Source organism: Linepithema humile, chromosome 1, assembly GCF_040581485.1.
Source record: "Linepithema humile isolate Giens D197 chromosome 1, Lhum_UNIL_v1.0, whole genome shotgun sequence".
In the NCBI taxonomy this organism is placed as follows: domain Eukaryota; kingdom Metazoa; phylum Arthropoda; class Insecta; order Hymenoptera; family Formicidae; genus Linepithema; species Linepithema humile.
The window spans coordinates 28,414,411-28,439,731 of record NC_090128.1 but is presented as its reverse complement, the minus strand read 5'-3'; the positions used below and the strand labels follow the sequence as shown (position 1 = coordinate 28,439,731).

General features: G+C 40.8%; 1 protein-coding gene across 44 annotated transcripts in view; it reads right to left on the bottom strand.

Annotated features, from left to right (window-relative positions):
- The window catches only part of LOC105669058 (MAP7 domain-containing protein 2), a 159,625-nt gene that overhangs the window by 34,159 nt on the left and 100,145 nt on the right, over window positions 1–25,321 (bottom strand). For 8 of the 44 annotated variants that reach the window (XM_067356842.1, XM_067356817.1, XM_067356851.1 and 5 more), the window contains one exon: window positions 12,569–12,619. The exons of 28 other annotated variants lie outside the window; for them this stretch is intronic. In XM_067356842.1, the coding sequence (XP_067212943.1) occupies window positions 12,569–12,619 (51 nt within the window). Of the gene's footprint in view, window positions 1–12,568; window positions 12,620–15,509; window positions 15,782–16,874; window positions 18,111–25,321 lie in introns of those variants that run through there. 8 more of the 44 variants (XM_067356768.1, XM_067356771.1, XM_067356767.1 and 5 more) reach the window with 7 other exon arrangements.

Here is a 25,321-nt window from a genome sequence, read left to right as displayed (position 1 = left end):
AAAAAAGAAACTCAGAAACTAAGATTGAGTCCAATAGGCTTTGATAGTATACCGAGAATTAAAACAAAATTTAATAAAATTATAATAATAGCTTCGTTGTGCCGGTATTTAGTGTGTGTGAAGCTGGCGTATCATTTCGCGGAAACTCACAAATAATTAAGAGTTCTGACTTTATTTTCAATAGTTCTAGAGTTCCTGATAGTTTAAACAAATAGTTCTGGCCATTAAACCAACGAAAATGCCTCAGGACAAACTGAGACGCCAACTTCACGCAGCGTCTCACTTTGTCCTACGATATTTTCCTTACCAATAATTGTTGGAAATTAAAAGATTTATAGTTCTACAAGAGTTCTAAGAAGAGTTCTGCCTTCTAAAAGCAAAAAAATATCAATAAAGATAAAATAAGCACAAGCAAATCCTTATATCTATAGATATACAGATGAGACGCCGGCCTATTTTCAAGAGTTCTGTTTATTCCAACTTAGCTCTCGTATAGTTTTGGGCATGCACAATGTCTTTCCAAAGAGTTCTGATGGTTACAACAATTAGAAATTAAAAAAAAAATTATTTTATCCGAAAAACGTGTTTTTTCAAATATAAAAGTGAGACGCTGGTCGATTTTCAAGAGTTCTGTTTATTCCAACTTAGATCTCGTATAGTTCTGGGCATGCACAATGTCTTTTCAAAGAGTTCTGATGGTTACAACAATTAAAAATTAAAAAAAAATTATTTTACCCGAAAAACGTGTTTTTTCAGGTATAAAAGTGAGACGTTGGTCGATTTTCAAGAGTTCTGTTTATTTCAACTTAGCTCTCGTATAGTTCTGGGCATGCACAATGTCTTTCCAAAAAGTTCTGATGGTTACAACAATTAGACCTTTTTTTAAAAAAATTATTTTGCCTGAAAAACGTATTTTTTCGAGTATAAAGGTCAGACGCTGGTCGTATGTCGATAATTCTATCGATTTCAAGTGACATTTCGTGTCAGTTTGTAATGACTTTTTATTTCTACGAAAAGTTCTATGCGTAAAAGTTATTAGAATGTTGATTAAACTAGTTAGGTCTCTCGAAACGCTGGACGTATATATATTGAGCTGTCGAGGTGAGACTGACCTTTTTTTAAAAGTTATTTTGGCTGAAAAACGTATTTTTTCGAGTATAAAGGTCTGACGTTGGTCGTATGTCGATAATTCTATCGATTTCAAGTGACATTTCGTGTCAGTTTGTAATCACTTTTTATTTCTACGAAAAGTTCTATGCGTAAAAGTTATTAAAATGTTAATTAAACAAGTTAGATCTCTCGAGAGGCTGGACGTATATATATTGAGCTATCGAGGTGAGACTGACCTTTTTTTAAAAAATTATTTTGCCTGAAAAACGTATTTTTTCGAGTATAAAGATCAGACGCTGGTCGTATGTCGGTAATTCTATCCATTTCAAGTGACATTTCGTGTGACATTTCAAGTGAGATTTCGTGATCTAATTTGTTTAATCAACATTTTAATTACTTTCTATTTCTACGAAGAGTTCTATGCGTAAAAGTTATTAGAATGTTGATTAAACAAATTAGATCTCTCGAGACGCTGGACGTATATATATTGAGCTATCGAGGTGAGACTGATCATTATTCTACGTCATGGATTTTGAAATTTTTATTTCATTGTGTGAAAGTGTATTGTTTTAAATGTACTTATCTTGTTCTTAGCATAATCCAGAATCACGGCGTGGACATTTAAAACAATATACTTATACAGTAAAATAAAAATTTTTTAATCCATGACGTTGTAGAAAAACAATCAACGTTTCACCTCGATAGCTCGATTTATACGTCCAGCGCTTCAAAAGATCTAATTTATTAAATTAACATTCTAATAACGCATAGAACTCTTCATAGAAATGAAAAGTGATTACAGCCTGACGCAAAATGTCATTTAAAATAGATAGAACTATCGAAATTCGACCAGCGTCTCACCTTTATACTCGAAAAGATACGTTATTCAAACAAAATAATTTTTTTTTTAATTTCTAATTGTTGTAACTATCAGAACTTTTTGGAAAGGCATTGTGCATGCCCAGAACTATACGAGAGCTAAGTTGGAATAAACAGAACTCTTGAAAATCGACTAGCGTCTCACCTTTATACCTGAAAAAATACGTTTTTTGGGCAAAATAATTTTTTAAAAAAAGTTCTAATTGTTGTAATCATCAGAACTCTTTGGAAAGACATTGTACATGCCCAGAACTATACGAGAGGTAAGTTGAAATAAACAGAACTCTTGAAAATCGACCAGCGTCTCACCTTTATACCCGAAAAAATACGTTTTTCGGGCAAAATAATTTAAAAAAAAAAGTTTTAGTTGTTGTAACCATCAGAACTCTTTGGAAAGACATTGTGCATGCTCAGAACTATACGAGAGCTAAGTTGGAATAAACAGAACTCTTGAAAATCGACCTGCGTCTCACCTTTATACCCGAAAAAATACGTTTTTCGGGCAAAATAATTTTTTAAAAAAAGTTCTAATTGTTGTAACCATCAGAACTCTTTGGAAAGACATTGTACATGCCCAGAACTATACGAGAGCTAAGTTGGAATAAACAGGACTCTTGAAAATCGACTAGCGTCTCACCTTTATACCTGAAAAATTACGTTTTTTGGGCAAAATAATTTTTTAAAAAAAGTTCTAATTGTTGTAACTATCAGAACTCCTTGGAAAGGCATTGTTCATGTCCAGAACTATACGAAAACTGATTTGGAATAAACAGAACTCTTGAAAATAGGCCGGCGTCTCATCTGTATATCTATAGATATAAGGATTCGCTTGTTCTTATTTTATCTTTATTGATATTTTTTTGCTTTTAGAAGGCAGAACTCTTTTTAGAATTCTTGTAGAACTATAAATCTTTTAATTTCCAACAATTATTGACAAGGAAAATGTCGTAGGACAAAGTGAGACGCTGCGTGAAGTTGGCGTCTCAGTTTGTCCTGAGGCATTTTCGTTGGTTTAATGGCCAGAACTATTTGTTTAAACTATCAGAAACTCTAGAACTATTGAAAATAAAGTCAGAACTCTTAATTATTTGTGAGTTTCCGCGAAATGATACGCCAGCTTCACACACACCGGTATTTATATTTCCGGTTGTAATTTTCATGAAAAGTGTCTCCGCTATTCATAATATCGTAATCGTTGCTTTTAAGCGATAAGTGCATTGATGTTAAATAGGATAGAGTGCATTGGAGAAACGACGCATTTGCAAGAAGCCAAAGAAGAAGCCCAACATTGTTCATTTTCCTTCCTCGCCGAGGCAATACGGCGAGTCTTGGAAAGACGGGGCTGCCATGATAAAGAAAGGGAGGATCGGAGATGGATAGAAGGGACGACGGTTATCAGAAGGTATATTAATTTAACGGTCGAGTGATCTAGAGAAAGGATAGAGCGACTTACTGCGAAGAAAACGAACCTTAAACTGAAGTGAAACCGAAACTTTAATCGATCGCGCAACGAGCATCTTTTGTGATGAAATCACAATTGTGGTAAAATTTATTTTGTTTTGAATATTACAGTTTGCGGAAAGATACGCTCGACTTTTCGCCTAAATATCATAAAAAGTCTCGAAATTGTTCGAAATTAATTATCACGAAAAGTTGTTAATAAAATCGTCATTATAATGATTATCTAAAAAGACAAATCAGTTTTTATCATGTTTTTCAAAAAGAAAGTTTCATTTTTGCAGGATATATAATCTCGCATTGAATGATAATGTCCGAGCAAGCCCTTCGTCGACCAGGTCGTTGCACCTTCAAGAAATGTATATTCCAACAATGGTGCCGCGCAATGGTTCACGTTTACGGCGGCGACGAGCATAAACGCAGGTTTCCTCTCGCTATGATCCCGTTTAGTCAGATCGCTGCTCGCCGTAATAATAACATCGGACGCGAGTATGACGAAGGAAAACATCTGTTGTTCAACGCGGATACCGCGAATACTTCGTCCGTAATGTAGACGCAGGCCATTGTTTCGCGCTGCGATGAATGCGATCATGAAAGTACGACGCTTTCAGAAATTACACACCCGACGCAGTTCCTTTCTTGTATATTCATAAGAAAAAAAAATCCGGCCCGCATCCGTTGGACCGAACTTTCACTGCGCGGTACCTTTTGGTGATCCGTGTTAAAAATTTTATTGTAATACTCTGCGCGTTAAAATTTCATAAGAATTCTTTGAAACAAATGATATTCACTTCAACATCGCATTGATAATTTATATTAACCTTATTTCCGACTATTACAGCTTAACCACGCTTAACCACTCAAAGTTTCGAATGTAACGCCGAGTGTAAAAAGACGGATAGTGTCGGGCAAGCTGACATTTATCCATGCTGGAAATGTCAGAGACAAATGTCTGCAGTGATAAATGATCCACGTGGTCAGACACGTCGAGGTTATACCGAGGCGCAATTCCCAACGCCAATTTCCTAGCCGCGTTTGTATCGCTCTTTTGTTCATTGTCTGAAACCATGCTAATTTTCCTCTCCTGCGTTTTCGACGAGTTCCATTTAACTGTATGCGCACACAATGACTTTGCCTTCGGTTTATCTTCGGTGTTAAGCACAAGTTCAAATCACGTTATCAAACTCGAAACTCTTTGACATTTACACAAAATATTGCAATACTATTTTGAACAATTCTTTACAATGTTATTTAATTGTTTTTGGTAAATTTTTGTGAAAAATAAAAAATATAGATGTATAATAGAAGCGCGTGAAATTTTAAAAATATCTAAAAGGCAAAAAAATATTGATGAACTTTTGCTTGTATTTGGGTTTAATTATTGCGAGTATTTTCGCGCGACGACCTGATTTGAAATTCCGCGGTAAAATATGTACATACACGTATATAACTGGAATATATACACATGAATATTTCACAGGAATCCGATATATTGAGCTTTATGCAGAATTTACGGATCGAATAAAGAAAGCTCCCATAATAAAATGCGCTCCCCATGGAGTCGGTCAAGAGAAGGCGAATGAAAAATGAAGGAAAACGTGCGTGTTGCGTGCGCATCGGAATAATATCGGAGGCCTAGAACGTAGACGCGTTCTGAATAAAATTATGTCAGCGCAGTGCAGGGTTTTAATCATTTTATACCACACCCAGATGTATGAAGCGCGTGCTACAAAATGGCAGCTCGCACAAAAGCAAGATAAATGAACGATGCCGTACGCATCCCTGAATATAATTTGTTTCTATCAGCCTATTATTCGTTCAAATAATGCCGCACGCAAGGAAAAATATTTAACTGAAGAAACCAAACTTTTTTGTTACGGTGACAAAACTATTTAGTTGAAATATGCCCAACCAAATCTATTTAGTCCCTGAATGTCTTCGTTAGCAACATTTTTTTCCTACAATTCCTTTCCTTTAATATAACAAAACAAATTTTATTAATTTAAACAAAAATGTTTGATTGTAATAAGTTTGCTTTATCAAACTAACTTTGTTAATTTAGTTATTTGAACTAAATTAAAAGCTAAATTTAAAAAATTTTCTAACAACTATATTTCTTCGAGACAACAAAATGTAAAAATTATTTCAGCAAAAATAATAAACCTAAACCTTTTATAATATAAAGTAAAATATTTGGTTGCTAAACAAAAGCCTTAACTATAAAATTTTGTTAAAAACGCTACATTTTTTTTCCTAGTGCAGACACGTGCGTCAGATTCAGATTGTATTCCGGAAATGCAGTTAATCCGATGAGCGAAATCTGTAAGACGCGATTAGGCATTATTGCACAAACGCAAGCAGTTCTCTAATCAGTCAAAGGGACTAACAATTGTTTTCACGACGGATTAAGCGTCCTGATATTCCCGAGCGCAATTATAGATTAATTCAATGTACGTCAGATGCTATCCGACCTGAATTGCCTTAATTTTCAGACTGACTGCTGACGTACGTACGTCTGCATTCTGCATGCGGAGAGATGATTTGATTCGGAACTCTCGCCTGGACGTTTGATGCGGGATTCATTTGCATCTGAGGAACCGCCTCACGAGATCACGCGTGCTCTCCCTCCTACGTAGCTGTGTCGACTGAATGGTTGCCAAATTGCTACACGTGTCCAACGGTGTCGTGTATGTGTACGCAAATATACGCGCGCAAAAAGACTCAAATAAACGATCGAAATTCAGCAGATGCTTTCGGAATTGGAAAAAAATCGACCTCACCTTTCGAATATGTAATCGATATATTTATACGACCGATCGGTACATTCGAAGCAAACAAAGAAATCTTCTGCAAGCGTCGAGCCGTAATATCTATTGCATCGGGAACGGTTTTTCATATATGCGGACCCGCATAAAGCGGCGCCGCGCGACGAAAACTAAATAGAAAAAAAAAGCACGGAAAAATACCTGTATTTTGGGCGCATATTTCAAAAGAAAAGCAGGCTTATCCGCGCCGACTATTCAGATCTCTGCGTTCACTTCTATTTCCTATTTCGCACTGTTCAGCGTTGCAGAAAATCGCCTGTCGAATACACATTCGTGTCGTGTGCGAAAGTGTACACACAAGTCGCGAGAGTTTCGTGCGAGAAAACAGTCACTGTTTCATGAACATTGACACTGAAGGCTGAAAGCAACCTCGGAAATTTAATTAAAAGATTGGATTAAGATTGTTCCGCCGAGTGTCGCTTTCCGAACTTTATAGAGCATAATACCTGACCCGCAAGTATAGCTTGGCGTATTTGTGATTTTCAAATACGCTATCTAATTATACTTCCATGAATGTAATTCTAGAATCTAGATGTAATTTGAATCTTAGCCATTAAGAGACTCTTATCTCATTTCTTTATCATTTTTTTCATTACGTATAATTATATTTAATTAATTTGTTAGGCAGATAAAGTATACTGTAACAATTTACGTGAGTATACTTTATGCTTTCTACTTCTGAACGACGGAATGAAGAAATATCGACCTTTACGCCGCGTAGGCTGTGTTTTTGGGCTACTTTGCCGAATCCAATTTCGGAATTACAGAGGCGGATACATGGTCCATAATCTAACGTGAAAAAATCATTTCCTGTCACTGTGCGCCACGTGCGTGGTAATATTGTCGGGATATTTTCTTTAAACGAGTCCCCCGAAAGTTCGAGAAGGCGACCGGAGAGATAGAAGAATAAAGCTCGCGAGTCGCCGGAGAAAGGTCTGGTCGTGCATCTGGCAACCACGTATTCTGGACCATGAAGATGCATGAACTGCAGTATCGTGAAAATAAACTTTTGTATGTATAAAAACTGTGCATGCAATATGCTAACGATGTTTACACAACCGGCAACTGAAAGTTCTATGAAAAGCAGGTTCAATAATAAGCGAATTTCAGCTATTTAACTCCGAGAGAAATGATACATTGAAGCAGATATGCAATTGCATCTAAACGAAGGAGAAATGACAAGAAAAAAATGTATTAACTTTTAGAAGACAACCGGATTTTTTTACAATTTTTGTTAGAATATATTATTCGTACAAAATTGTTATAAAAAAAGTATTCAAAATCAAGAAGTAAAAAGTACAAATTTATAATAAACAATTTTTAATATAAAAACATTTTATATTTATCGTTTTTTAATAAATGAATGACTAAACAAATTCAAAAATATTTGTTGTTCAAAAATATTCTACGAAACAGATTGTATTCTATACAAAAAAATGCAAACTTTTTAATTAACAGAGATTTTATCAATTTTTTGGTAAAAGATTTTCTCTTCCTTTCACGTATTCTTATAACTTATACTTATTTTTAGTTTCTATTTCTCTTTCATTGAAACAGACTGTCTGCAATATCGCATATGTCTCTTTCGCACTAGATGTCTGATTACCCTGTCAAGCCCCGTTTGATGCGGTAGTTTGGCTAAAGAAGATAATGGCTGCGGTATCTCTATCTTCCAACAAATCTTGAGGAAAGAAAAGAATGTTCTGAGTCGCATTCTGACCACAAAAATGTCTTCTCGTCTTCTTTACTGCTTTCTCAGTGGGAAAGTCTCATTTTGTCTTCTTTTGTTGCGGATTTCAATTGGCAAGTCGTTGCCGCAAAAGGTTCCTTCGTTCTCCCGGCAATATCGCGCAGGCAGGAAGGTCGGAACAAGGCGGGGACGTAAATTAGGTCACTCAATTAAGAAAGCGATAAAAAGTTAGCAGCTCTGATTTCCTTGAACCGATGCATTAGCGACGGTGTGCATTTGCACGAAAAAAGATAGCTAATCATATAGTTATCCAGTCATGCCTGAAATAAAGTTACTTTCTGATAACCTTGACAGCGTTGGAAAAGCAATAGAACTTGATAGCGTGCAAAAGAGAGCGATAAAAGTCCGTTTAAAAATAAAATATTCTGTCCAAATAAATGCGCTAAAAATATTCCTATTATTTGATCACGCGAAATATTTCGCGTCATTGAAGAAAAATATTATTCGAAGCGTTGTTATCCTAATTGTGAGTGACGCGCAAAGCTATTCCACCATTGCGTATAACAAGATAGATTTTCCCGGACTATTGTTTTATTCAATGTTCATATCCATTGCAAAAAGCGCTACCAGCGAGAGGATCCGTTCTACACTCGTCACGAAGGCGTGGGAAATCTATTTTTGCCGTTCTTCAGACCACAACGGCTACCAATGGAAAAGAATGAAGGAACACTTCGCTGACTTTTTCGCATCAGGCCGCGATCCGTTGCGATCGAGCTCGTTTATCACGCGAACGGAAGATCTACTGGCTGCCGGCGAACAATCGGAAAATTTGTCGGGTCATTAGCATTTGAGATCGAGTCTCGAATACGACGAGTGCGGTACGCCAAGCATTTCCAACCGTTCCGTTCACCATGCCGCCTGCTGTCCGCACCATCTGATTAATGATCGACGCTCGCTCGCCAACGCATTCCACTCGTTTTTCATCAAGAAAATCTCCCACGCTTCACGCGGATCATCGATATTCAACGAGAAAACAATTCAATCATTTCTGTCCCTCCTCAGAAATGATAATTAACGTCGCGCTCTTATCGACCGTCGCAATCTAATCTGCGTGCGACATTAAGATGACATTTTTCATAGAATGATTATTCCGTTGAATCATCGAAGCAAAAAGAAAACATTACGTCTTTGTCGGCCTGACATTTTGCGTTTCAGTTCTACTCAGTCTTTTCTATATTCTATCATTTGCAAAATGAGAATCGCACTTTAAGTGATCCGTTTTGTAATTGAGGAAACAAGCGTTACTACTTTTGTCGCGATGGAATAATTACTATTCTTGAGCCAATAGCGCCTAAGATGCAAGCAGGATGTTTCTGGGTCATCTGAAGGTCCTGAGAATAAAGGGTGAACGCTGTGTGCGTTTCTCCCGCCTTTCACGTAGTAATTGCGGTCGTAACGCTAGATAAGACTAGGATGCATTTCCCGTCCTTCCGAGAGGCCGGGCAAAAAAGGGTGGAATTAAAGCGGGCGGGGAATCTGCAGCCGGCACTAATTTATGGCGTTGTTATTATACGTCGCTGTCAAGTTGCCAATATATTCAGCCGGAGCTTTTGGCAACACTGCTGAAGACTTGACAACAATTTCTCCATTTGATTTCTTTAAGTGCCGGAAAGTGTGATATTTTTCTCATGCAAAAAATTTTCAGATATAACCAATTTGCAGCCGAATCACTTCGCGAGGATGTTTGAAAACTAACGGTCTCGGATAATGGAATGTTGCAACTAAAAGTAGAATGTTGCGAAAGGTGATTAAAATTTTTATTCCTCTCGGCACATTGCCGCGGCTCGGTCAGCTCCGCGAACGCTCAGCTGTTTCCCGAAATGGACGAAATTCCACGCAACAGACTAACGATCCCTCCATGGAGGCGGAGAAAGCCCCCTGGCTTTATCGCTGGAGCAGAATAAACGTGAATTTACAGCTCGGATGTAAGTTTGCGGGCCGTCGTCCTAAATTGGACGATTTATCGGGGGCGCGCGCAAGAAACTCGTTAACGAGGAGTAGCTTTTAACGACTATAACAAGGTGGGGGACTGCGAGAATCCGGCAGGCCGGCGATTCAAAACGGCTGTCGTAACGTCGCGCATTTTTACCTCGTACGTCACACGGGAGTCGTAAGCGATAGCTCGTAATTAATTGCTCGACAAGTTGGCCGGCTGGCGGAAGAGTTCGCCGATCGCATGTAGCTCGCGAAACTACGCGGAAAATAATTAATCGCCCGTTAACGTCGGCGTAAGCGTAATTATTGCGACCGAGGATCGTGCGAAACGGAACCGCATCCAGCTGTGAGATAACCGATCGCCGTTTCCGGTTATACAACGAGAGACCCGCTCCGCCTCGGATGATTTATGGCAAACGGAGACGCTACATTGTGCATCGCGTTAAATTTGCCACGAACATTCTTCGCGGCAGTCTATCGCTTAACGCTTAACACGCGCAAAAAGAAGAATACCCTTTTGAACGTTTAAATCAAAATTACTTCAACAATTCGACGCGTTATTTTTTTTCTTTTGCTTCGGAGAATGTTACGTTGAAGTTTATAGTAGCCGTATATTTTATGGCCGGAGGAAGCGTCGTCGAATTTCCGTCTCGAAGATTCATTGTTAGTCCACGTTCAAGTATCACACGCGATCTCGCAGAAACTTACGAGGCAAGTATCCAAAAGGGCACGACAGCTTGAAAATTAAGCCGGTGGTTGAACCGATGACTTTCCGGGCGGAAGACTTTCGCTTTCGCTTCCGGGCGCATCCCGTAGGCCAGCGCATCGACAAAAGTCCCTCTGTCGATGTTATCCCGGCGAAATAATCCGGACAACATATATCGACGAAACGAGTGACGCGAACGTCACCGCCAACTTTGTCGACTGGGAATTCTTCGATACTTCCCGGATTTAATTAAAACAACGACGGGTGGTCTCGCAGCCATCTCGAAGCGCAACTATGCTTGAAACACGCGACGTTGACAGCTAGGAAAACTTAGCTGTAAGCGAGAGTTGTAAACTTGATGAAATTAGAGGCTGGTTCGCACTGAAATCTCAATGTCGTTTAATGTACCTCAATGTGACTATTAATTGAAACTTTGGCTCCCGTTATATTCCTCGAAATACATCCGATAAGTAAAATTAGACTGTTGGAATAACGGATAGCGATTGCGACAATCGGAAAGAGGCGAATACGAGACAGGCGTGTTATATAATTCCTCGTCTTTTTCCGACCTGCGCAGAATTAAATGTCTCGTTGACACAACAGTACGCAAAGTTTAATAAATTCTCTCGCATGAAATATTTCACGTTTCGCCGTCAAAGATGCAAAAGGAGTCATATAAATTTATTTTTCCTCTAAAGCGTGGAAGTAAATAGCTGCAGCTTAATAAATATGCGGAGGCATGCCGAAAGTCCAAGTTTTGCCGGAAACTCGAAAGATCTAGGAACTGGATACGCTTTACCGCGTTCTGGATATTCGTACACTACCGGCCAACTAGGAAAGCGAGCTATTAGTGAAATATATCTTCTCGCAACGATATCCTGGAACACACCGAGGATCAACCTGTAAGAGAACGTCAGAGCGGAACAAACTTCGTGGTTGCAGATGCACAACTAATTAAGTATCTCTCGTCAGCCTTGAAACAGTGACTAAACGTCTCTCGAAATATACAATTTGCAAGCTTGAATGGCAGCAAAAAATTACAGTAGATATTGCAGAATTTACAAAATTTCGAAATTCTCAAAATTGAAGATATTCACTCGAAGGCAGAATTCGTGGTATTCAAAAATTAGCGCGCGGGCAAACGAACTATGTAATCGATAATTTAGCGTTTCAAATTATATTAGCAAAGTTCAGGCAGCAATAATCATTATAATTTATAACGATGTTCATTCACGGTTGCCTGCATGAGCGGACGTCAAATTAATGAGCGAGAAGCAACTCGCTGCCGAAACTTCAACGCGACGTTTATGCGAAACACAAGCAGCAGTATCACGCAGCGTGAGGTTGATTGATAGCCTCGGAACTTCGGCTCGTGTTCGATGTTGGGAAAAACACCGACGAATCTTGATTGAAGTTACCGATGCGATATTTTCTTTGCCGGAGGGCGCACATTCAAGGAAATGGTCCAACTTCGCGAGAGAGTTTTAAAGTACATTTTCCGAACAACGAGCAAAGTCTTTTGTGTCGGCAAAGTAATGCGATAAAAAAAAGTGCCAGTGAGAGAAATGGATGGAACGCCAAGGCTGCATCGAATGACGCCCTCGTTGGAATTAAGTTCTTGAAATTAATTGCCCCTTCTTATAGCCGGAACAACAGCGATAGCATGTTTACTTAGTTTGCGAATCCCGCATCATGAGCTCTTTCAAGTTGAAACAGCACCGGATGATAAAAACAGTATAAAAAGCGGAAATCTCTGAATACAATAGCGGTTAAGAGAAAATTTCTTTTCTCAGAGATTAAACAGTTGGATTTTCAGATAAAATTGCGGCGCTGTTTTTTAGCTACTTGAATGTCATAAATATCAAGTTGCAAATTAGGATTTAATTAATTTTTCTATTCAAATACCTGACGCTGAAGAAAAATGATAAGAAGCTTCCACCTTTGTCGAATACTCACCTGAAAAAAGCAGAAAAAATAACATTAAAAATTTTATTTGCATCGAAAAACGTTATTTAAGAAAACAATTTACATAATTGAATTGTGTTTTTTTTTCGGAAAATGTATTATTTACTAATTTCACCGCGGTGTATAATAACTTTATCTTAATACGAATTTAATTTAAACTTTCATTATCTAGAAATTTAATATTGAAACATTAACATTCCCAAAGATCTGTGATTGATAATACGACAGGTAAACCTAAAGTGCATCTTATATATCGAGGAAATATGTTCCGAGGATAGAGATCGTATGTAGAAAGAAACTTGATATCGCAAGCAAACTCGAGAAGTGTCCTCGAGCGTCGCGAGTTGGCACATTGCGAGATAGCTTCGGCACTTCTAGGCCTCGAGTGCAGTCGATGCAGTCGCGAAAATCTTGAAAAAGAAGCGAAATCCCAATCGCGATGCGAGAAAAGATGCCACGTTAGGTTGCCAACTCAGCGATTCGAGTATCGCTAGAAATATAGTTAAAATATTGCCTCTTATCGGCGATCTGAGACTGATCGCCTGTGATGAAGATATTAGCAGCTTATATATACGTCCATGTTCCTATCTGTGTGTTAAAAACTCGATAACATTTAATTCTGCAGTGTGGAGAATTATTTCTATATTGTAATATGATAAAAATATTCGATAAAAGTAAAAAGATTGAATAAATGTTAAAATTCTATAAATATTGCATAAATGTTTGACCTTTCTATTCAAACTTTTTCATTTAAAATTTTTCTATAAAACGATTCAATAATTATAAAGTTAATTCAAAGTATTTAAATAAAATTCTCAACTTTCATAAAAAAATTGGCTCAAATTTGTTAGAAATCTGCCGCTGAAAACTGATGCGATAAATTAATGCAACAGTGAATGCGTTGCATTTACAAAAGAAAATAAATAAGAGGATATAAAAATACCTAAGAAAAAGAGAAAGTACTTATGTCGAGTACAGACGCGCGATCAGATTCAGGACACAATGGACAAAAAGGTCGAGAAAAAAAATCCTATCGATCGTCGATTGTTTACCTAGAAGTAAAGCAACACAGTTGCGTTCTACAGTTGTTATTTCTTTAAAGTTGCATTTCCTTTTCTGCAAAACGTCGAAACGTTACGTGGTTGCGAGGCAAACGGGTCGAATGCATCGCGCATAGAAATTCGCATGAAACGTGAATAGCTGGGATCATCATCAAAAAGATTTCTAGGATTTTTCTCCTCTCGAGGTTCACTTTCCGTATGTGAGATACAGCTGTATAAGTACATGACTGAGCGCAGAAATATTTTTCGGTTGATCTTTAGCATCGGAATTTTTTGTAAAACAGCGATACCATCAAATATAATACAACCTATAATCAATTTTTTCTCCAAGTACTTAAAAAAAGATGTCAAGCGTGATCTAAATTTTCGTCAAGTTGTCAATTCCTCAAGTTGCCATATATATGTTACTGTAAACTTGATTAATTTGGCAATTGTGCACAATAACCAATTATTCACATTTACAGTAACATATACATAATAAAAGTGAATAAATTTTTTTATCGACATACAAGTTACCTTTTTATTCAGCAATTATAAGAAAATTCATCAGGTCTGATATTGTGCGTGAAATTCAATACGGTATGAAATCGATTGCGTGTTATACTCATATATAATTTTCGGACTAAATAACACATATAATTGTGACGTGTAAATAAAGCGGCAGCACGCGAATAGATTAAACGTGGCTATTAACGCTTTCTCTGATGCTACGCGACCATCTTCGCTCTCGACCGAGCTACCTAATTGCAAGGTATCCCAATTCCACCACTGTCATCGAGATGCTCTCTGCCACTTCGTGAACTCGATTCCTCAAAGAGCCACAATCAACAACTCCTGCAAGTCTTGGAAGTACTTCTCGAACGTGGAAATCCCATTGAACTTCCACTATTCCGCGCCGAGCACTCGCAGAGGATTACGATCCAACATTTTGATACACGATAGCGAAGAATCTTTATTGCCACTTTGCTGTCGATTCCAAAAATATCCACATTTCAAGAAGATATTGTTTCTGTGTAATTTCTCGAGATACACCCAAAAATCTGTCCGAGATCAAGAACGAGAAAATTTTACGTCTTCGTATTCAAAGTTAAAACGTGAATATAAGACGTGAATTTTAAATAAGCAATCGTTGACTTCAATTTCAATAAAAAGCACAAGAATAAAATATATTGGGTTGTGTAATAATTTCATATTTTCCAATAAGTGTTCCACATTTTTTGCGCAGCACGTTTTTACACAACGTGAAAAAATTGTACGGGCGGGTTACAATTTGATTACAATTTCAACAAACAAATATTTAATTTACGTGTTAATCAAACTGCGTTTCGCTCGACAAAATAGTAGACAGTTTTTAAAAATTCAAATTCACTTATTACGTAACCCAATAGTGTAATTCTAACTTTAATTTAGTTTCGATTCAAACTAATGTTGACAATTTGCCTTTCTCCGCATTAAAAACGTGTTTTGCAACGTGCGTATTTTCATACATCCTTAAAAGCTACATCATAGCGGCCCATCATGAGTAGCTCTTTTCCATTAACTCCCAAACACTATCAAGCTCTTGTATTTTTTACGAAGCGCCACTTTCGAATTAACCGAGAGAAATTGTATCATTACGATAAGTTGGTTAGTAAACTCGTGGTATTTTTAGCCACAAACTGGCACGACCGTACGCGCTGATGTACACGACACACGCGAGTGTGTCCTTCGATCCTAACGGGATGGGTCGATGGATCTGGCGGAGTCGCAGCCGTGAAAAATTCAGCGCGGACAAAGTGCTGGGACGCCGCGCGTGCATGCGAGCAACAAGGGGAGGGTACCTTCGTCGCCAGAAGTTGAGGAGTTGTCCTCGGGTTCGGGCGACGACCCTGGAGACCATCGGCCGAGTCTCGAGTCCGATCTGCCGCACTCGTGGCCTCCTCCGACGCTTCCTCCTCCACGGTTGTCCTCGTGCTGTCGCGCTGCCTTCTCGGGGGACACCGATCGGGACTCCTTGGACTCGGCGGCGCCGCACGTGCCGCCGCGTCGGCCCTCTCTCGCCTCGAATCCGGGCAATCGCTTGCTGAAGTCGGTGGGCATTGCCGGTCGCTTTCTGGGAGTACGTTTACACTTACGTCGTGTTTTTCTTTGCACACCAAAAGAAAGTTCTGTCGAGGTTTCGTTTCTTTCTTCGCGCGTAAAACCCGGCGCATCGCGAGAATTGAATTAGAATTGAATTGAATGCGCGTAGTGCTATTTTGTCATTCGTAACAAACTGATAATTTACTTAACGTATAAATCATTTTTTGAATTATTGATCTGAAATGCAACGCACGCCGCGAATGAACGCATACCCGAGCGACGCGAACTGTTGATGCGACACGATAATCGCGAGATTGGATACAAACGACTCAATCAGCGCGGACTGTAATAGAATTCTCGATGCCATCTCCATATCAGCTATTAAATATTTATCGCGGTGAATATTGCATCGCGCTGCGAATTTACACCTCGAAACATTTCTAACGCTGGATCAGATTTAATTCGAAAACGCAATATACACCCGCGCTGTTGATTTTACTCGACGACGGCGTATTTAGGCTAATCTCGAGTATCCGATGAAACGGGCGTGGGCGGACTGAACTAGATTGGGCGTCGCGCGGAATGATGCGTGTGATCGATCAATTTCCTCAAATGACAACGTCAATCGTGATAACGGATCGATAAATTCAATACAAGCATCGACCATCGCGACGCGAAAATATCATCCGACGCTATTGTTTTTCGCGAAAATAACGGCGCGCAATTTTCTCGTATCGTATTTTCGTTAATTATTCCGATAGACACGTAATAACTTCACAATTACAGAGTAGTTGAGGTCTCTCTGCGCGTCATAAATCGTTTAATTACAAAAATTACAGATCACGATTGTAATGCGCGTTCCAACCGTTGAATAAAAACTCATTGGAAAGTCGAACCTCATAAATTCATACGGCTAGTTCCGACGGAAACCAATAAATGAACTGTTTTCTCCGACCAAGAAAAAAAAAAAAAAAAAAAAAAAGGACAAAAACCCGCAAGTTCCTTCCATTCATTCAGGACGCAGCGCGCTGTCGTACTCGAGACCAGCGGAGGAATGGATGGTCGATGCTCGACTTCGTTCCCCGAAGGCTACTCAAACTAATAAACCAATGTCAGCCTCGCACCGGACGTAAACGTACTCCCTGGCGTCGTTCGGGCGATCGGTCGTGGCCGATCTCTCTGAGGCCGAGTGCTCTTTGTGCTCGCCGGTGGCGTTTCCGCTCGCCGGCGACGCCCGTCTTCCGGCGGCGGTGGTCCCTGGATGATGGTGATGGTCTCGCGTTCCGTCATGGCCGGCGTCACGGACATTTGCCAGGTCAGTGTTGGCAGCAGTCTTTGCCTCCTTGGCGGGTGATGGCGGCGGAGACGTTGGTGGCGATGGTGATGGACTTCCTGCACGAGCAGAACTGTAGCACACTGCTGCCTTCCGCAGGGTCTCCCTGCACAGCTCGGAGAACATGCTGCCTCCCCCATGGCCGGGGCCCCACCGGACCGGCCCGCTTTGTCTTCCTTGCGGCGGCTCTTCGTGGCTTTCTCACCCGCGAGACACGATCACGACCCTCGCTTGCGGTTCATCATCGTTTCTATTTTTAGGTTAGCGCGGCGATTTTTATCACGACAATTGACGCTACATCGCGCCGCCGGACAGAGAACTTGATCGCCTCCGTCCGGTATATCGCGCTCGGATGCAGAAAACTCGCGATTTAATCGAGCACCTGAGAAGGAGTGATCGGCGAGGTTACGCCGAGCTCGGGCTCGGTCGGTCTGTGCGTCACCGTGGCTGGCTCGTGTTTCATAGTTATCGCTTTACATTAAACCTTTAAAAGGGAAAAGGAGAATCGCGAAGAGTAACGAAGGTGATCGTTAAAATTTCATCATTCCATCTTCGAGTTTCTCGCAACAAGTTTTCCCCGATAAGAGTCAAAAATCAACTTCGGATATCTCGAATTTCTCCTCGCATTTTCATCTAATATTTCTATCCTCTCGTCGAAATATTTTATCGCAGCTTTGTAAACATTTATCGGATCGTATGGTGAAATTTGCAAGAAGGAAGAGCATCGATAAAAGCTAATCTTGGATTTCGAGCGGCGTGGAAAACGTGTTTGAGGAACATCGCTGAATTATACACGATTCCGGCATAAATGTATTCATTCGAGCAGCGTGAGAACGCGGTGATCGAGAAGCTGCAGCGGGCGCCGTAAAGTGTGGTAGGCACGCCGACGCGGACAGGTGACACGGATGCATCCGATCGCGCGTAGGTGCATAGGCGGTATTAGTGAGGGCGCGCGACACGGCGCGGAGCGTTTTACGTCGGGTATCGTAGTAAAAATGTCTGGCCGGTTGCCAGCCGTTTGCAAAATTTACAGCCTTGCTCGCGATAGTCCCGGCAACGTGAAATGTCGCGTATGGCAGTATAAAGCGGGATTTCGTGACGTTCCGAGCGCTAGGAGAGAAGGAGGGGGAGGGGGAGAAGGCTAGAGCGGGGTGCGCACCGCGGCGCTATCGACTTGCATTACGCTAAAATTACGCCGCATGCTGTTAATTTAGTTCGCCGCGTGGGTATTCGAGGTATTTCCACCGCAAATGTGGATATGAATACGCGGACCCGTTATACGATTTATGTCGCATATATATGCCGCTCGTCACGTATTGAAAATTATCAAAGCGAGTTTAACGACTGCTCGTGTGTTTACGTTTAATAGATTATTCGCAGGCGCATGTTAACAATGCGCGATCAATAGAGCTAATGATCGAATATTAAGTAATTATATTAATGCCGAATTGATCGAAAATCGACGAGTCAGACGTGCAAATCTGTGAGAATCCTACGACTGTTGAAATTATAAACCAAATCAATTAAAAAGAAAAGAATTATATATTTAACAGCGAAATGCCACAAATATCTCAATTTTCCAAGTACTCTGTATTCCTGCATTTGCAAAGCTCTCTTCGCTAATCAGGACTCGAATTGATAGCGCGAATAATCAAGTCACATCGATAAGCTCATCAATACGATATCGTGACGAATATAACCTTGCAGTAATATTTAATTAAATCAATACCGGCGAAGGTTATGCTCGGTTATTAAACTGGACTGGTTGAATATTAATGACGCGTTGCGGAACTACACGCACGTTTATCTGCCGGGTATTCCGTCTCGCGAGAATACAATCGTTCCCGATTGCTCGGCGTGCCGATACGTCCGTTAATGAGAATCATGATAAATGCAGAATCATCTGTTCCACCCGCGCTATCGGCACGGCCGCGTTTAAACGCGGATAAACACCGCACGGATGACTGATCCCCGCGGATGGACGTAAATCCTTCATGTTCGCGCATTACGGCGCGATAAGTGCGAATTTTGAGCGTGAGCTGGCGAAAAAACGAATTGGGAGTTTTATTGGAGAGGGAAACGCGGCCTTGCAAAGGGAAAATAGTCTGCGTTCCCGCTTGAAGGACTTCATGATTTATCGCTGCACGCGACGTACCGCGAGCAAAAACGCTTTCCGTATGCGCACGTTTAACATGCACATAATTCCGTCAAACGATCATCGTCATTGTACCGTTGCCAACCGCATCGACCATTAAGAAGTCAGAATGGATGAGAACGGTCGTATTCGAACATTGTCAGCCGCGTTAAAGAGGATTTCATTGCTTTCGTCAAAAATTGAAGAAGCAACTTTATCGTTTATCATTCACAAACAAGTCCGTGGAAGAACGCGAAAGGAATGTTTATCAAAAATTAGAGCATGTCTGGCTCTAAAAAAAAAAAAAATCTCGCTTATTTTCAGACATTTTCTCGATATTAAACTTTCAGTTATTTCAATAGCTATTTGCAGACCTTCATAAATCTCGGATTGACTCGCCAGTTTTTAACTTTCAAGGAATACATCGCCGAAGCTTGACGCAAGTTCCACAAGACTTCCCGCAGTGTTTTAATACACGTAATATAAAACATTTTCTCTCTTCCGCAAACCCGATCGCTATAGCGCGAGAAAATCGAAAAACGGTCTCTGTCGTGGCGAACAACGATGTGTTTCACTCGGCTGAGGCTAAGCGATTCATGTTCATGTGTGAAAGCAATCGCCGACGGCGAGTCGGCCTTCAGTTTCGACGATTGGCAAACGAATCATTGAGCTTCTGTCAGAGTCAGACGTGCGTAGGCACAATGGTATGTCATTCTCCTGGCATCTGGTACACGCGGAAACATCTTCATTTTCACTCGCGCGTCGTAACGCGTTGTAACGCCTCCGTAACATATGCGTTTCATTTTGTATCAGCAAAACAACTGTCCACCAATGCGATAAAAGCTCAAAGAATGATAGTGCTGTCTAGTTAAGTAAAACTCGCAGATAGCAATAAACAACAATTACGATGAAGTAAAATTCTTAATTAAATTGAAGGAAAATGCAGCTCAGATTGATATCGTCAGTGAAGCAAACAAAAATAGAAGATATCTTTGTGTCTGCTTGTTGGCGTATTCAACAAAGCGGATTGAAAACAATAAAAGTGCGCCGCAAGCAAGACACTAGCAATTGCCCTAATTTAACGTTGCCTATTATTCGGTTAGTCTCGCGAGAATCACCATTCACTTAATACCGCGCTCAAAATCCGAGATTTCGAAAGTACGTGAAAGGTAAACGATGAGGTGTGTGTGATGCGAAATTCATTATGTTAATTGCTGTCTCCGGCTGAGGACGTAAGCCCGAATTGAATAATGAAACAAAGGCGGCGGAATTAATTTTATTCCGTAGATGATCGGATGTGGTTCTTGCGCTAAATTTCCGATCAGTCTAATGGACGAGGAAGGATTTGAATAATTACACTACCGCGCCATTGAATAATAACTCCGAGAATATTAACTGAGAAAAGTAAAGCGAGAAAATCTGAGTTTTGAATGTCAACATAATTCCGAATTCGTTCTAATATCTTTGAGCATGAAATATCTCTGTTATCTAACATAAATAATGCAATTCGAGTTGCACGGATTACTGGAAATAATCCGACGTCGAGAAGTTATATGACTTATATATAAATTTGTGGCACATCGCGCTTTAATATGAAAGAATATTTCTTTTGGCGTTAAACCATAATTATTTAACAAGCCAAAACCAGTGGCGTAAAGTGAGAATTAATATTTCATCGAATTGCTTCATAAATTTCAATAAATTTAACGCGGAAGACACTTCTCCTTACAATTCTTGACATCTCAATCTCCTTCGTCAAATCTAATTTTGAATAAGTTCTAAACGAATTTAGCGCGCGCCATCGCAAAAGTCGGCGAACTTGATTTTAATGGCTTAACTCGAACTTCGATTGCGAACTCCACTTGGAACGCCTTGGATATCCGGTCGTTTTCCGGAAAATCGGGCCTGCCAAGATGCGTTCGATCGCCGACCGCGAAGATTGCGAGGGTGGAAACAAAAAGTTTCCTCGAAAGAACCGACACCGCGTCGCCGGTGAGGATATACTTGCACCCTCGCTGTGCCATTGCAGTATTTCGTAAATGGCCTTAATATACCCAATTATGTGTATGCGCATGTATTGGGAATTAAAAGATTAAAAATAAAAGTGGTGCAAAGTTACTGGTATATAAAATTTGCAATAATTATTCATTGACACCCTGCATAATCCAATTTGAGTAACGAAGCGTGTTAAGCAAATAGTACACGACAAGATATGACATGCCGATCGCAGGCTGGGAGAAAGGTCAAAGTTCAATGGCGGATTAATTCTGAAATTAACCAATCAGTCGGCGAGATCGCTCATCTAATCCTTGATTGAGCTTAAGTCGATATTGATGCCTGGAATTGCATTGATGTTGATCTAAGCAATAATCCTAGTAGAATCACAGTGGCCACGTGATCGGGGGACATTTGTGATATTTGATTTGTCCACGTGCGACGCTTCGCGGAGCAAATTATGTTAGCGCGATAATTTGATAATCTAACTCGATTTCTCTGAATATGTCAACCGACAACTTTTAACAAGCTGGATAATTGAAAAGATTGGTCAGAAAATTTATTCTTCTCTCTTTATGATCTCATTATAAAATTATAAAATTATTTTAAACATATTATTCGTAAATTTTGTGAAATAATAGAAACAACAACCACATAATTATGCAATTCATATAAAAAAGAAACTATATAGTAATTTCAAAGTTAAGATTACATTGTCCATCATAAATAAAATAATTAATCTATCGAATATTCCCCTCTCTTTTTCTAAGCTATTAATTTCGAAAATCAGATCAACAACTACGCATCAATTTCTCTTCCAAAATATAAATTGCACTGTTTACCACAACACCCGGTTTGCCTCCCAGCCTCATCAAGCTGTCAGACGCTCGAGAAACCAGCGAAACAACAGCGGAAGTTTTCGCCGCCAAAAACCAATATAATCAACCGTCTTCCGCATTAGAACGAGAGCCAGCCGCAACGGATCGCACTAGAAGCGGAGTGAAACGAGAGTGCGGAGGGAGAGCCTTTGCGGCACGAGAAGCACGGCGAGCACCTCGTCGCGAACGCACGAGTCTCGCGTTCGCCTCGTGACAGGTCGACCCGTCATCGCGAACCCGGGTGCAGGATGTTATCGCCCCGGATCACCTGCGCACCGGACGGTCTCCAGGCGAGAACTGAGCCTGCCGAGATAGCCGAGAGAGCAGCGCGAAGTGCTACCCCGTCTGGAGGGTGGCGCGCACGGAGAGGGTCGCGCCGACTCTCGCGGAGGTCCGACGTGCGCCGCTCGGTTAGTACGTGCGTAGTACACCGCTGCGAGGATCCGGGAGGGAAGAGTCGGAGGGTAGAATCGGTCGAGAGTGCGGTGGGTGTAGAAGTAAAGGGGAGGGGGGTGAGTACCGGAAGGATAGATCGCGAGAAGGGCGATATTTTAGTTAGTGCGTACGCGATATACCGTATAAGGAAGGGATTCGGCCAGAGAAGACAAAGGAAGGGAAAGATAAGGGGGAAGGAGGAGGGAAGGGAGACGAGGAGAGACCGGAGGAGCGACCGAGAGATAAGGCGGGAAGCGAGAGAAGTCGCGCGATAGCGGTGGCAGAGGAGAAATGGGGAGGAAATGCCGGCGGTGGTGGCCGTCCTCCGCCGTCTCCGGCGCTGAACGACGTGGCTGGTGGCGCTGCTGTTGCATCGATCAGCCGCCACCACCTGCCAACCCTCTCCCGAAATGGTCAACCCTCGATCTCGCGGAGTGGCGCGCGTTCGCCACCTCCGTTTCGCTGCGCCGCCTAATACCGCCGTGATCTTCGACCTCTCTTTTTCCTTCCGCCGTTTGGTCATAATCCCCCTCGCCCTGCTCCTAGCCCTTACGCGCCGCCGCCGATCGAGCGTAGGCTTGATTTATTATTTTGCCGCTCGAGAGTTTTCCGCCGCGTCAGCGAGCGTTTCCGCGTGAAATAGCGTTTTGTATCGCGCTAACGGTTATCGCGACTCGATGGAGAACCAGGTGACCTGGATGAAATCATTCGACAGCTCCGAACTGATCGGGGGCTTTTAACATTCAAATGATTTCACCAACTTAATCCTTTGTTGGATTTGTGAAATCATGGTGAGTGTGCGAAACTTGAATTCGTACGAAAATAGCTTCGAAATGGAAAGGCATTACATGGGACACATCAGTCACAAAACGAGAGGGATTCTCAAGAGCCTCGACGCTCCCCAGAGTAAAGATTTAGGGTGGTTTGGTGGTTGGCAATTCTCATGGTCGACCTGCTCTCTCTCTTCTCGGTCCGCGACGTGATCCTCCGAGATCGATAACCTTGAAGACGTCGTAGCCACATGTCGCGCTCCCCTACGTTTGACGTCTTCCTCACAAGATTGTAGCAAATATCGCGGTGTGAATTTACAGAAACACGTTTTCTTTTCGAAAAGTCGTCTGGGAGTAAAATCGCGTTATTTCTATCGGTGAGCACCTCGTCGCGATAAAATTCACCGTTAAATCGTTGCTCCCGGTTTTACGATACCTAGCGGAGAATGGTCACGCGAGTATAGCCTCGTAGAACGGAAGGATTACGGGCGGCCTTTTGTTTTATGATACGTAAAACGTGACGCGACTTCAAGAAAATGGCATATCACACTAAAAACCGATTAACAAATAGATCCTTCTTGCAGAACAATAAATGGAAAATTGTGCAAAATCATTCTAAACAAAGCATCGCAAAAGTCAAAAAAATAACGCTTGAAATTGACGTTATTTCAAAATAATATTCTTTCGGAATATTTCGACGGATGAAAAAGCTTTGAAAAATCAACTCGTTTTATAAACGTTCCGCAACGTTTGTATCGGTTTTTTTTTTATGTCTGCAGTTTTTAGAATTTCGAATCTATACGGTATCAAAACTTTGCCATGATCACCGATTTCGCACGTCAACCTCAAATTCGTCCACATTGTTGACGTGAACGACGTGACTCGGTCTTGCGTACGTGTCCCTCCGAAATTCCGGGCGCGTCTGGCTAGATGGGAAGGCGGCCAATTCGAGAAACTAGACTAATCGGAATCCCTCGCCGTGTGTAGCCGGCGTTTCCATGTTTCCGCACAAGAAATATCCCGACGGCACGGCGCGGTGTCCACTGCCGCCGTCGTTACTCTTCCCCCGTTTTGCTACCAATCTCTCGGAGGAGGACTCCCTAGAGTGGCTCCGGCTACACGACTTTACTCTCGAGCCTTCTGCCTCGACCCGGAAAATTATATCCCAAACCGGAAATAACCCGGTGATGATCCATATTCAAGGCAGTTAGTTTTATTCCAAACACTTATAAACGGATAAACCGGGAAGGTCTGTTAAATATTTCCGTGAAGCGAGAATAATATTGCTGACTGTGCGTTAAATGTGACAAAACTCGTAACGTTCTTGCAATATAATTTAATAAAGTGCTGTTATTGTTTTAATACTTATCAGAATTATAATACATATGAAACAATTACGTTTTATAGAAACAAAACTTTATTCGCGCTTACTTTTAACAAAAAGCTTTTCCGAAGTTTTTCCTGTAAAATGCATCGTGATATATTTGCGTTAAACCTTTCGCTAATACGTTGGATATTTTCTACGAGTACAAAAATAAAATAAATACAAAATATAAAAATAATGCACTATCTTCTGTAAAAAAAAAATGTAGTGATAGATATGCTTTAACGTTTGAATGATTAACGTTCCAATAGCATGCCAAAAAAATTTTGCAAACTTAAAAAAAAAAAAAAAGAAAAAGATTAACATCGTAATGTAGGGCGTGGAAGTTATCCTTGCGTCGTTCGCTGCTCGAAATATTATTTAATTGGAAAAGTTTCATATCCACGAACAGCTCCGAAAAGCAGTAATGCGATATGATCATCAATCGTCAAGAAATTAGTCGTCGAGTTTCGATCCTCGTGAGAAGTTCAGAGAATCGAAGAGAGCGATTAGTCTTATCGATGTCCCGTGATCATCGAGACGAGTGCTCGGGAGTGAAGTAAGTTAATTATCGGAGATTAATTTCAACGCTGGGGAAATATCTATCGGTGGGAAATGCGATTTCTCTCAAATTTCTCGTTATCGTCATGAGAGAGTGCGAAA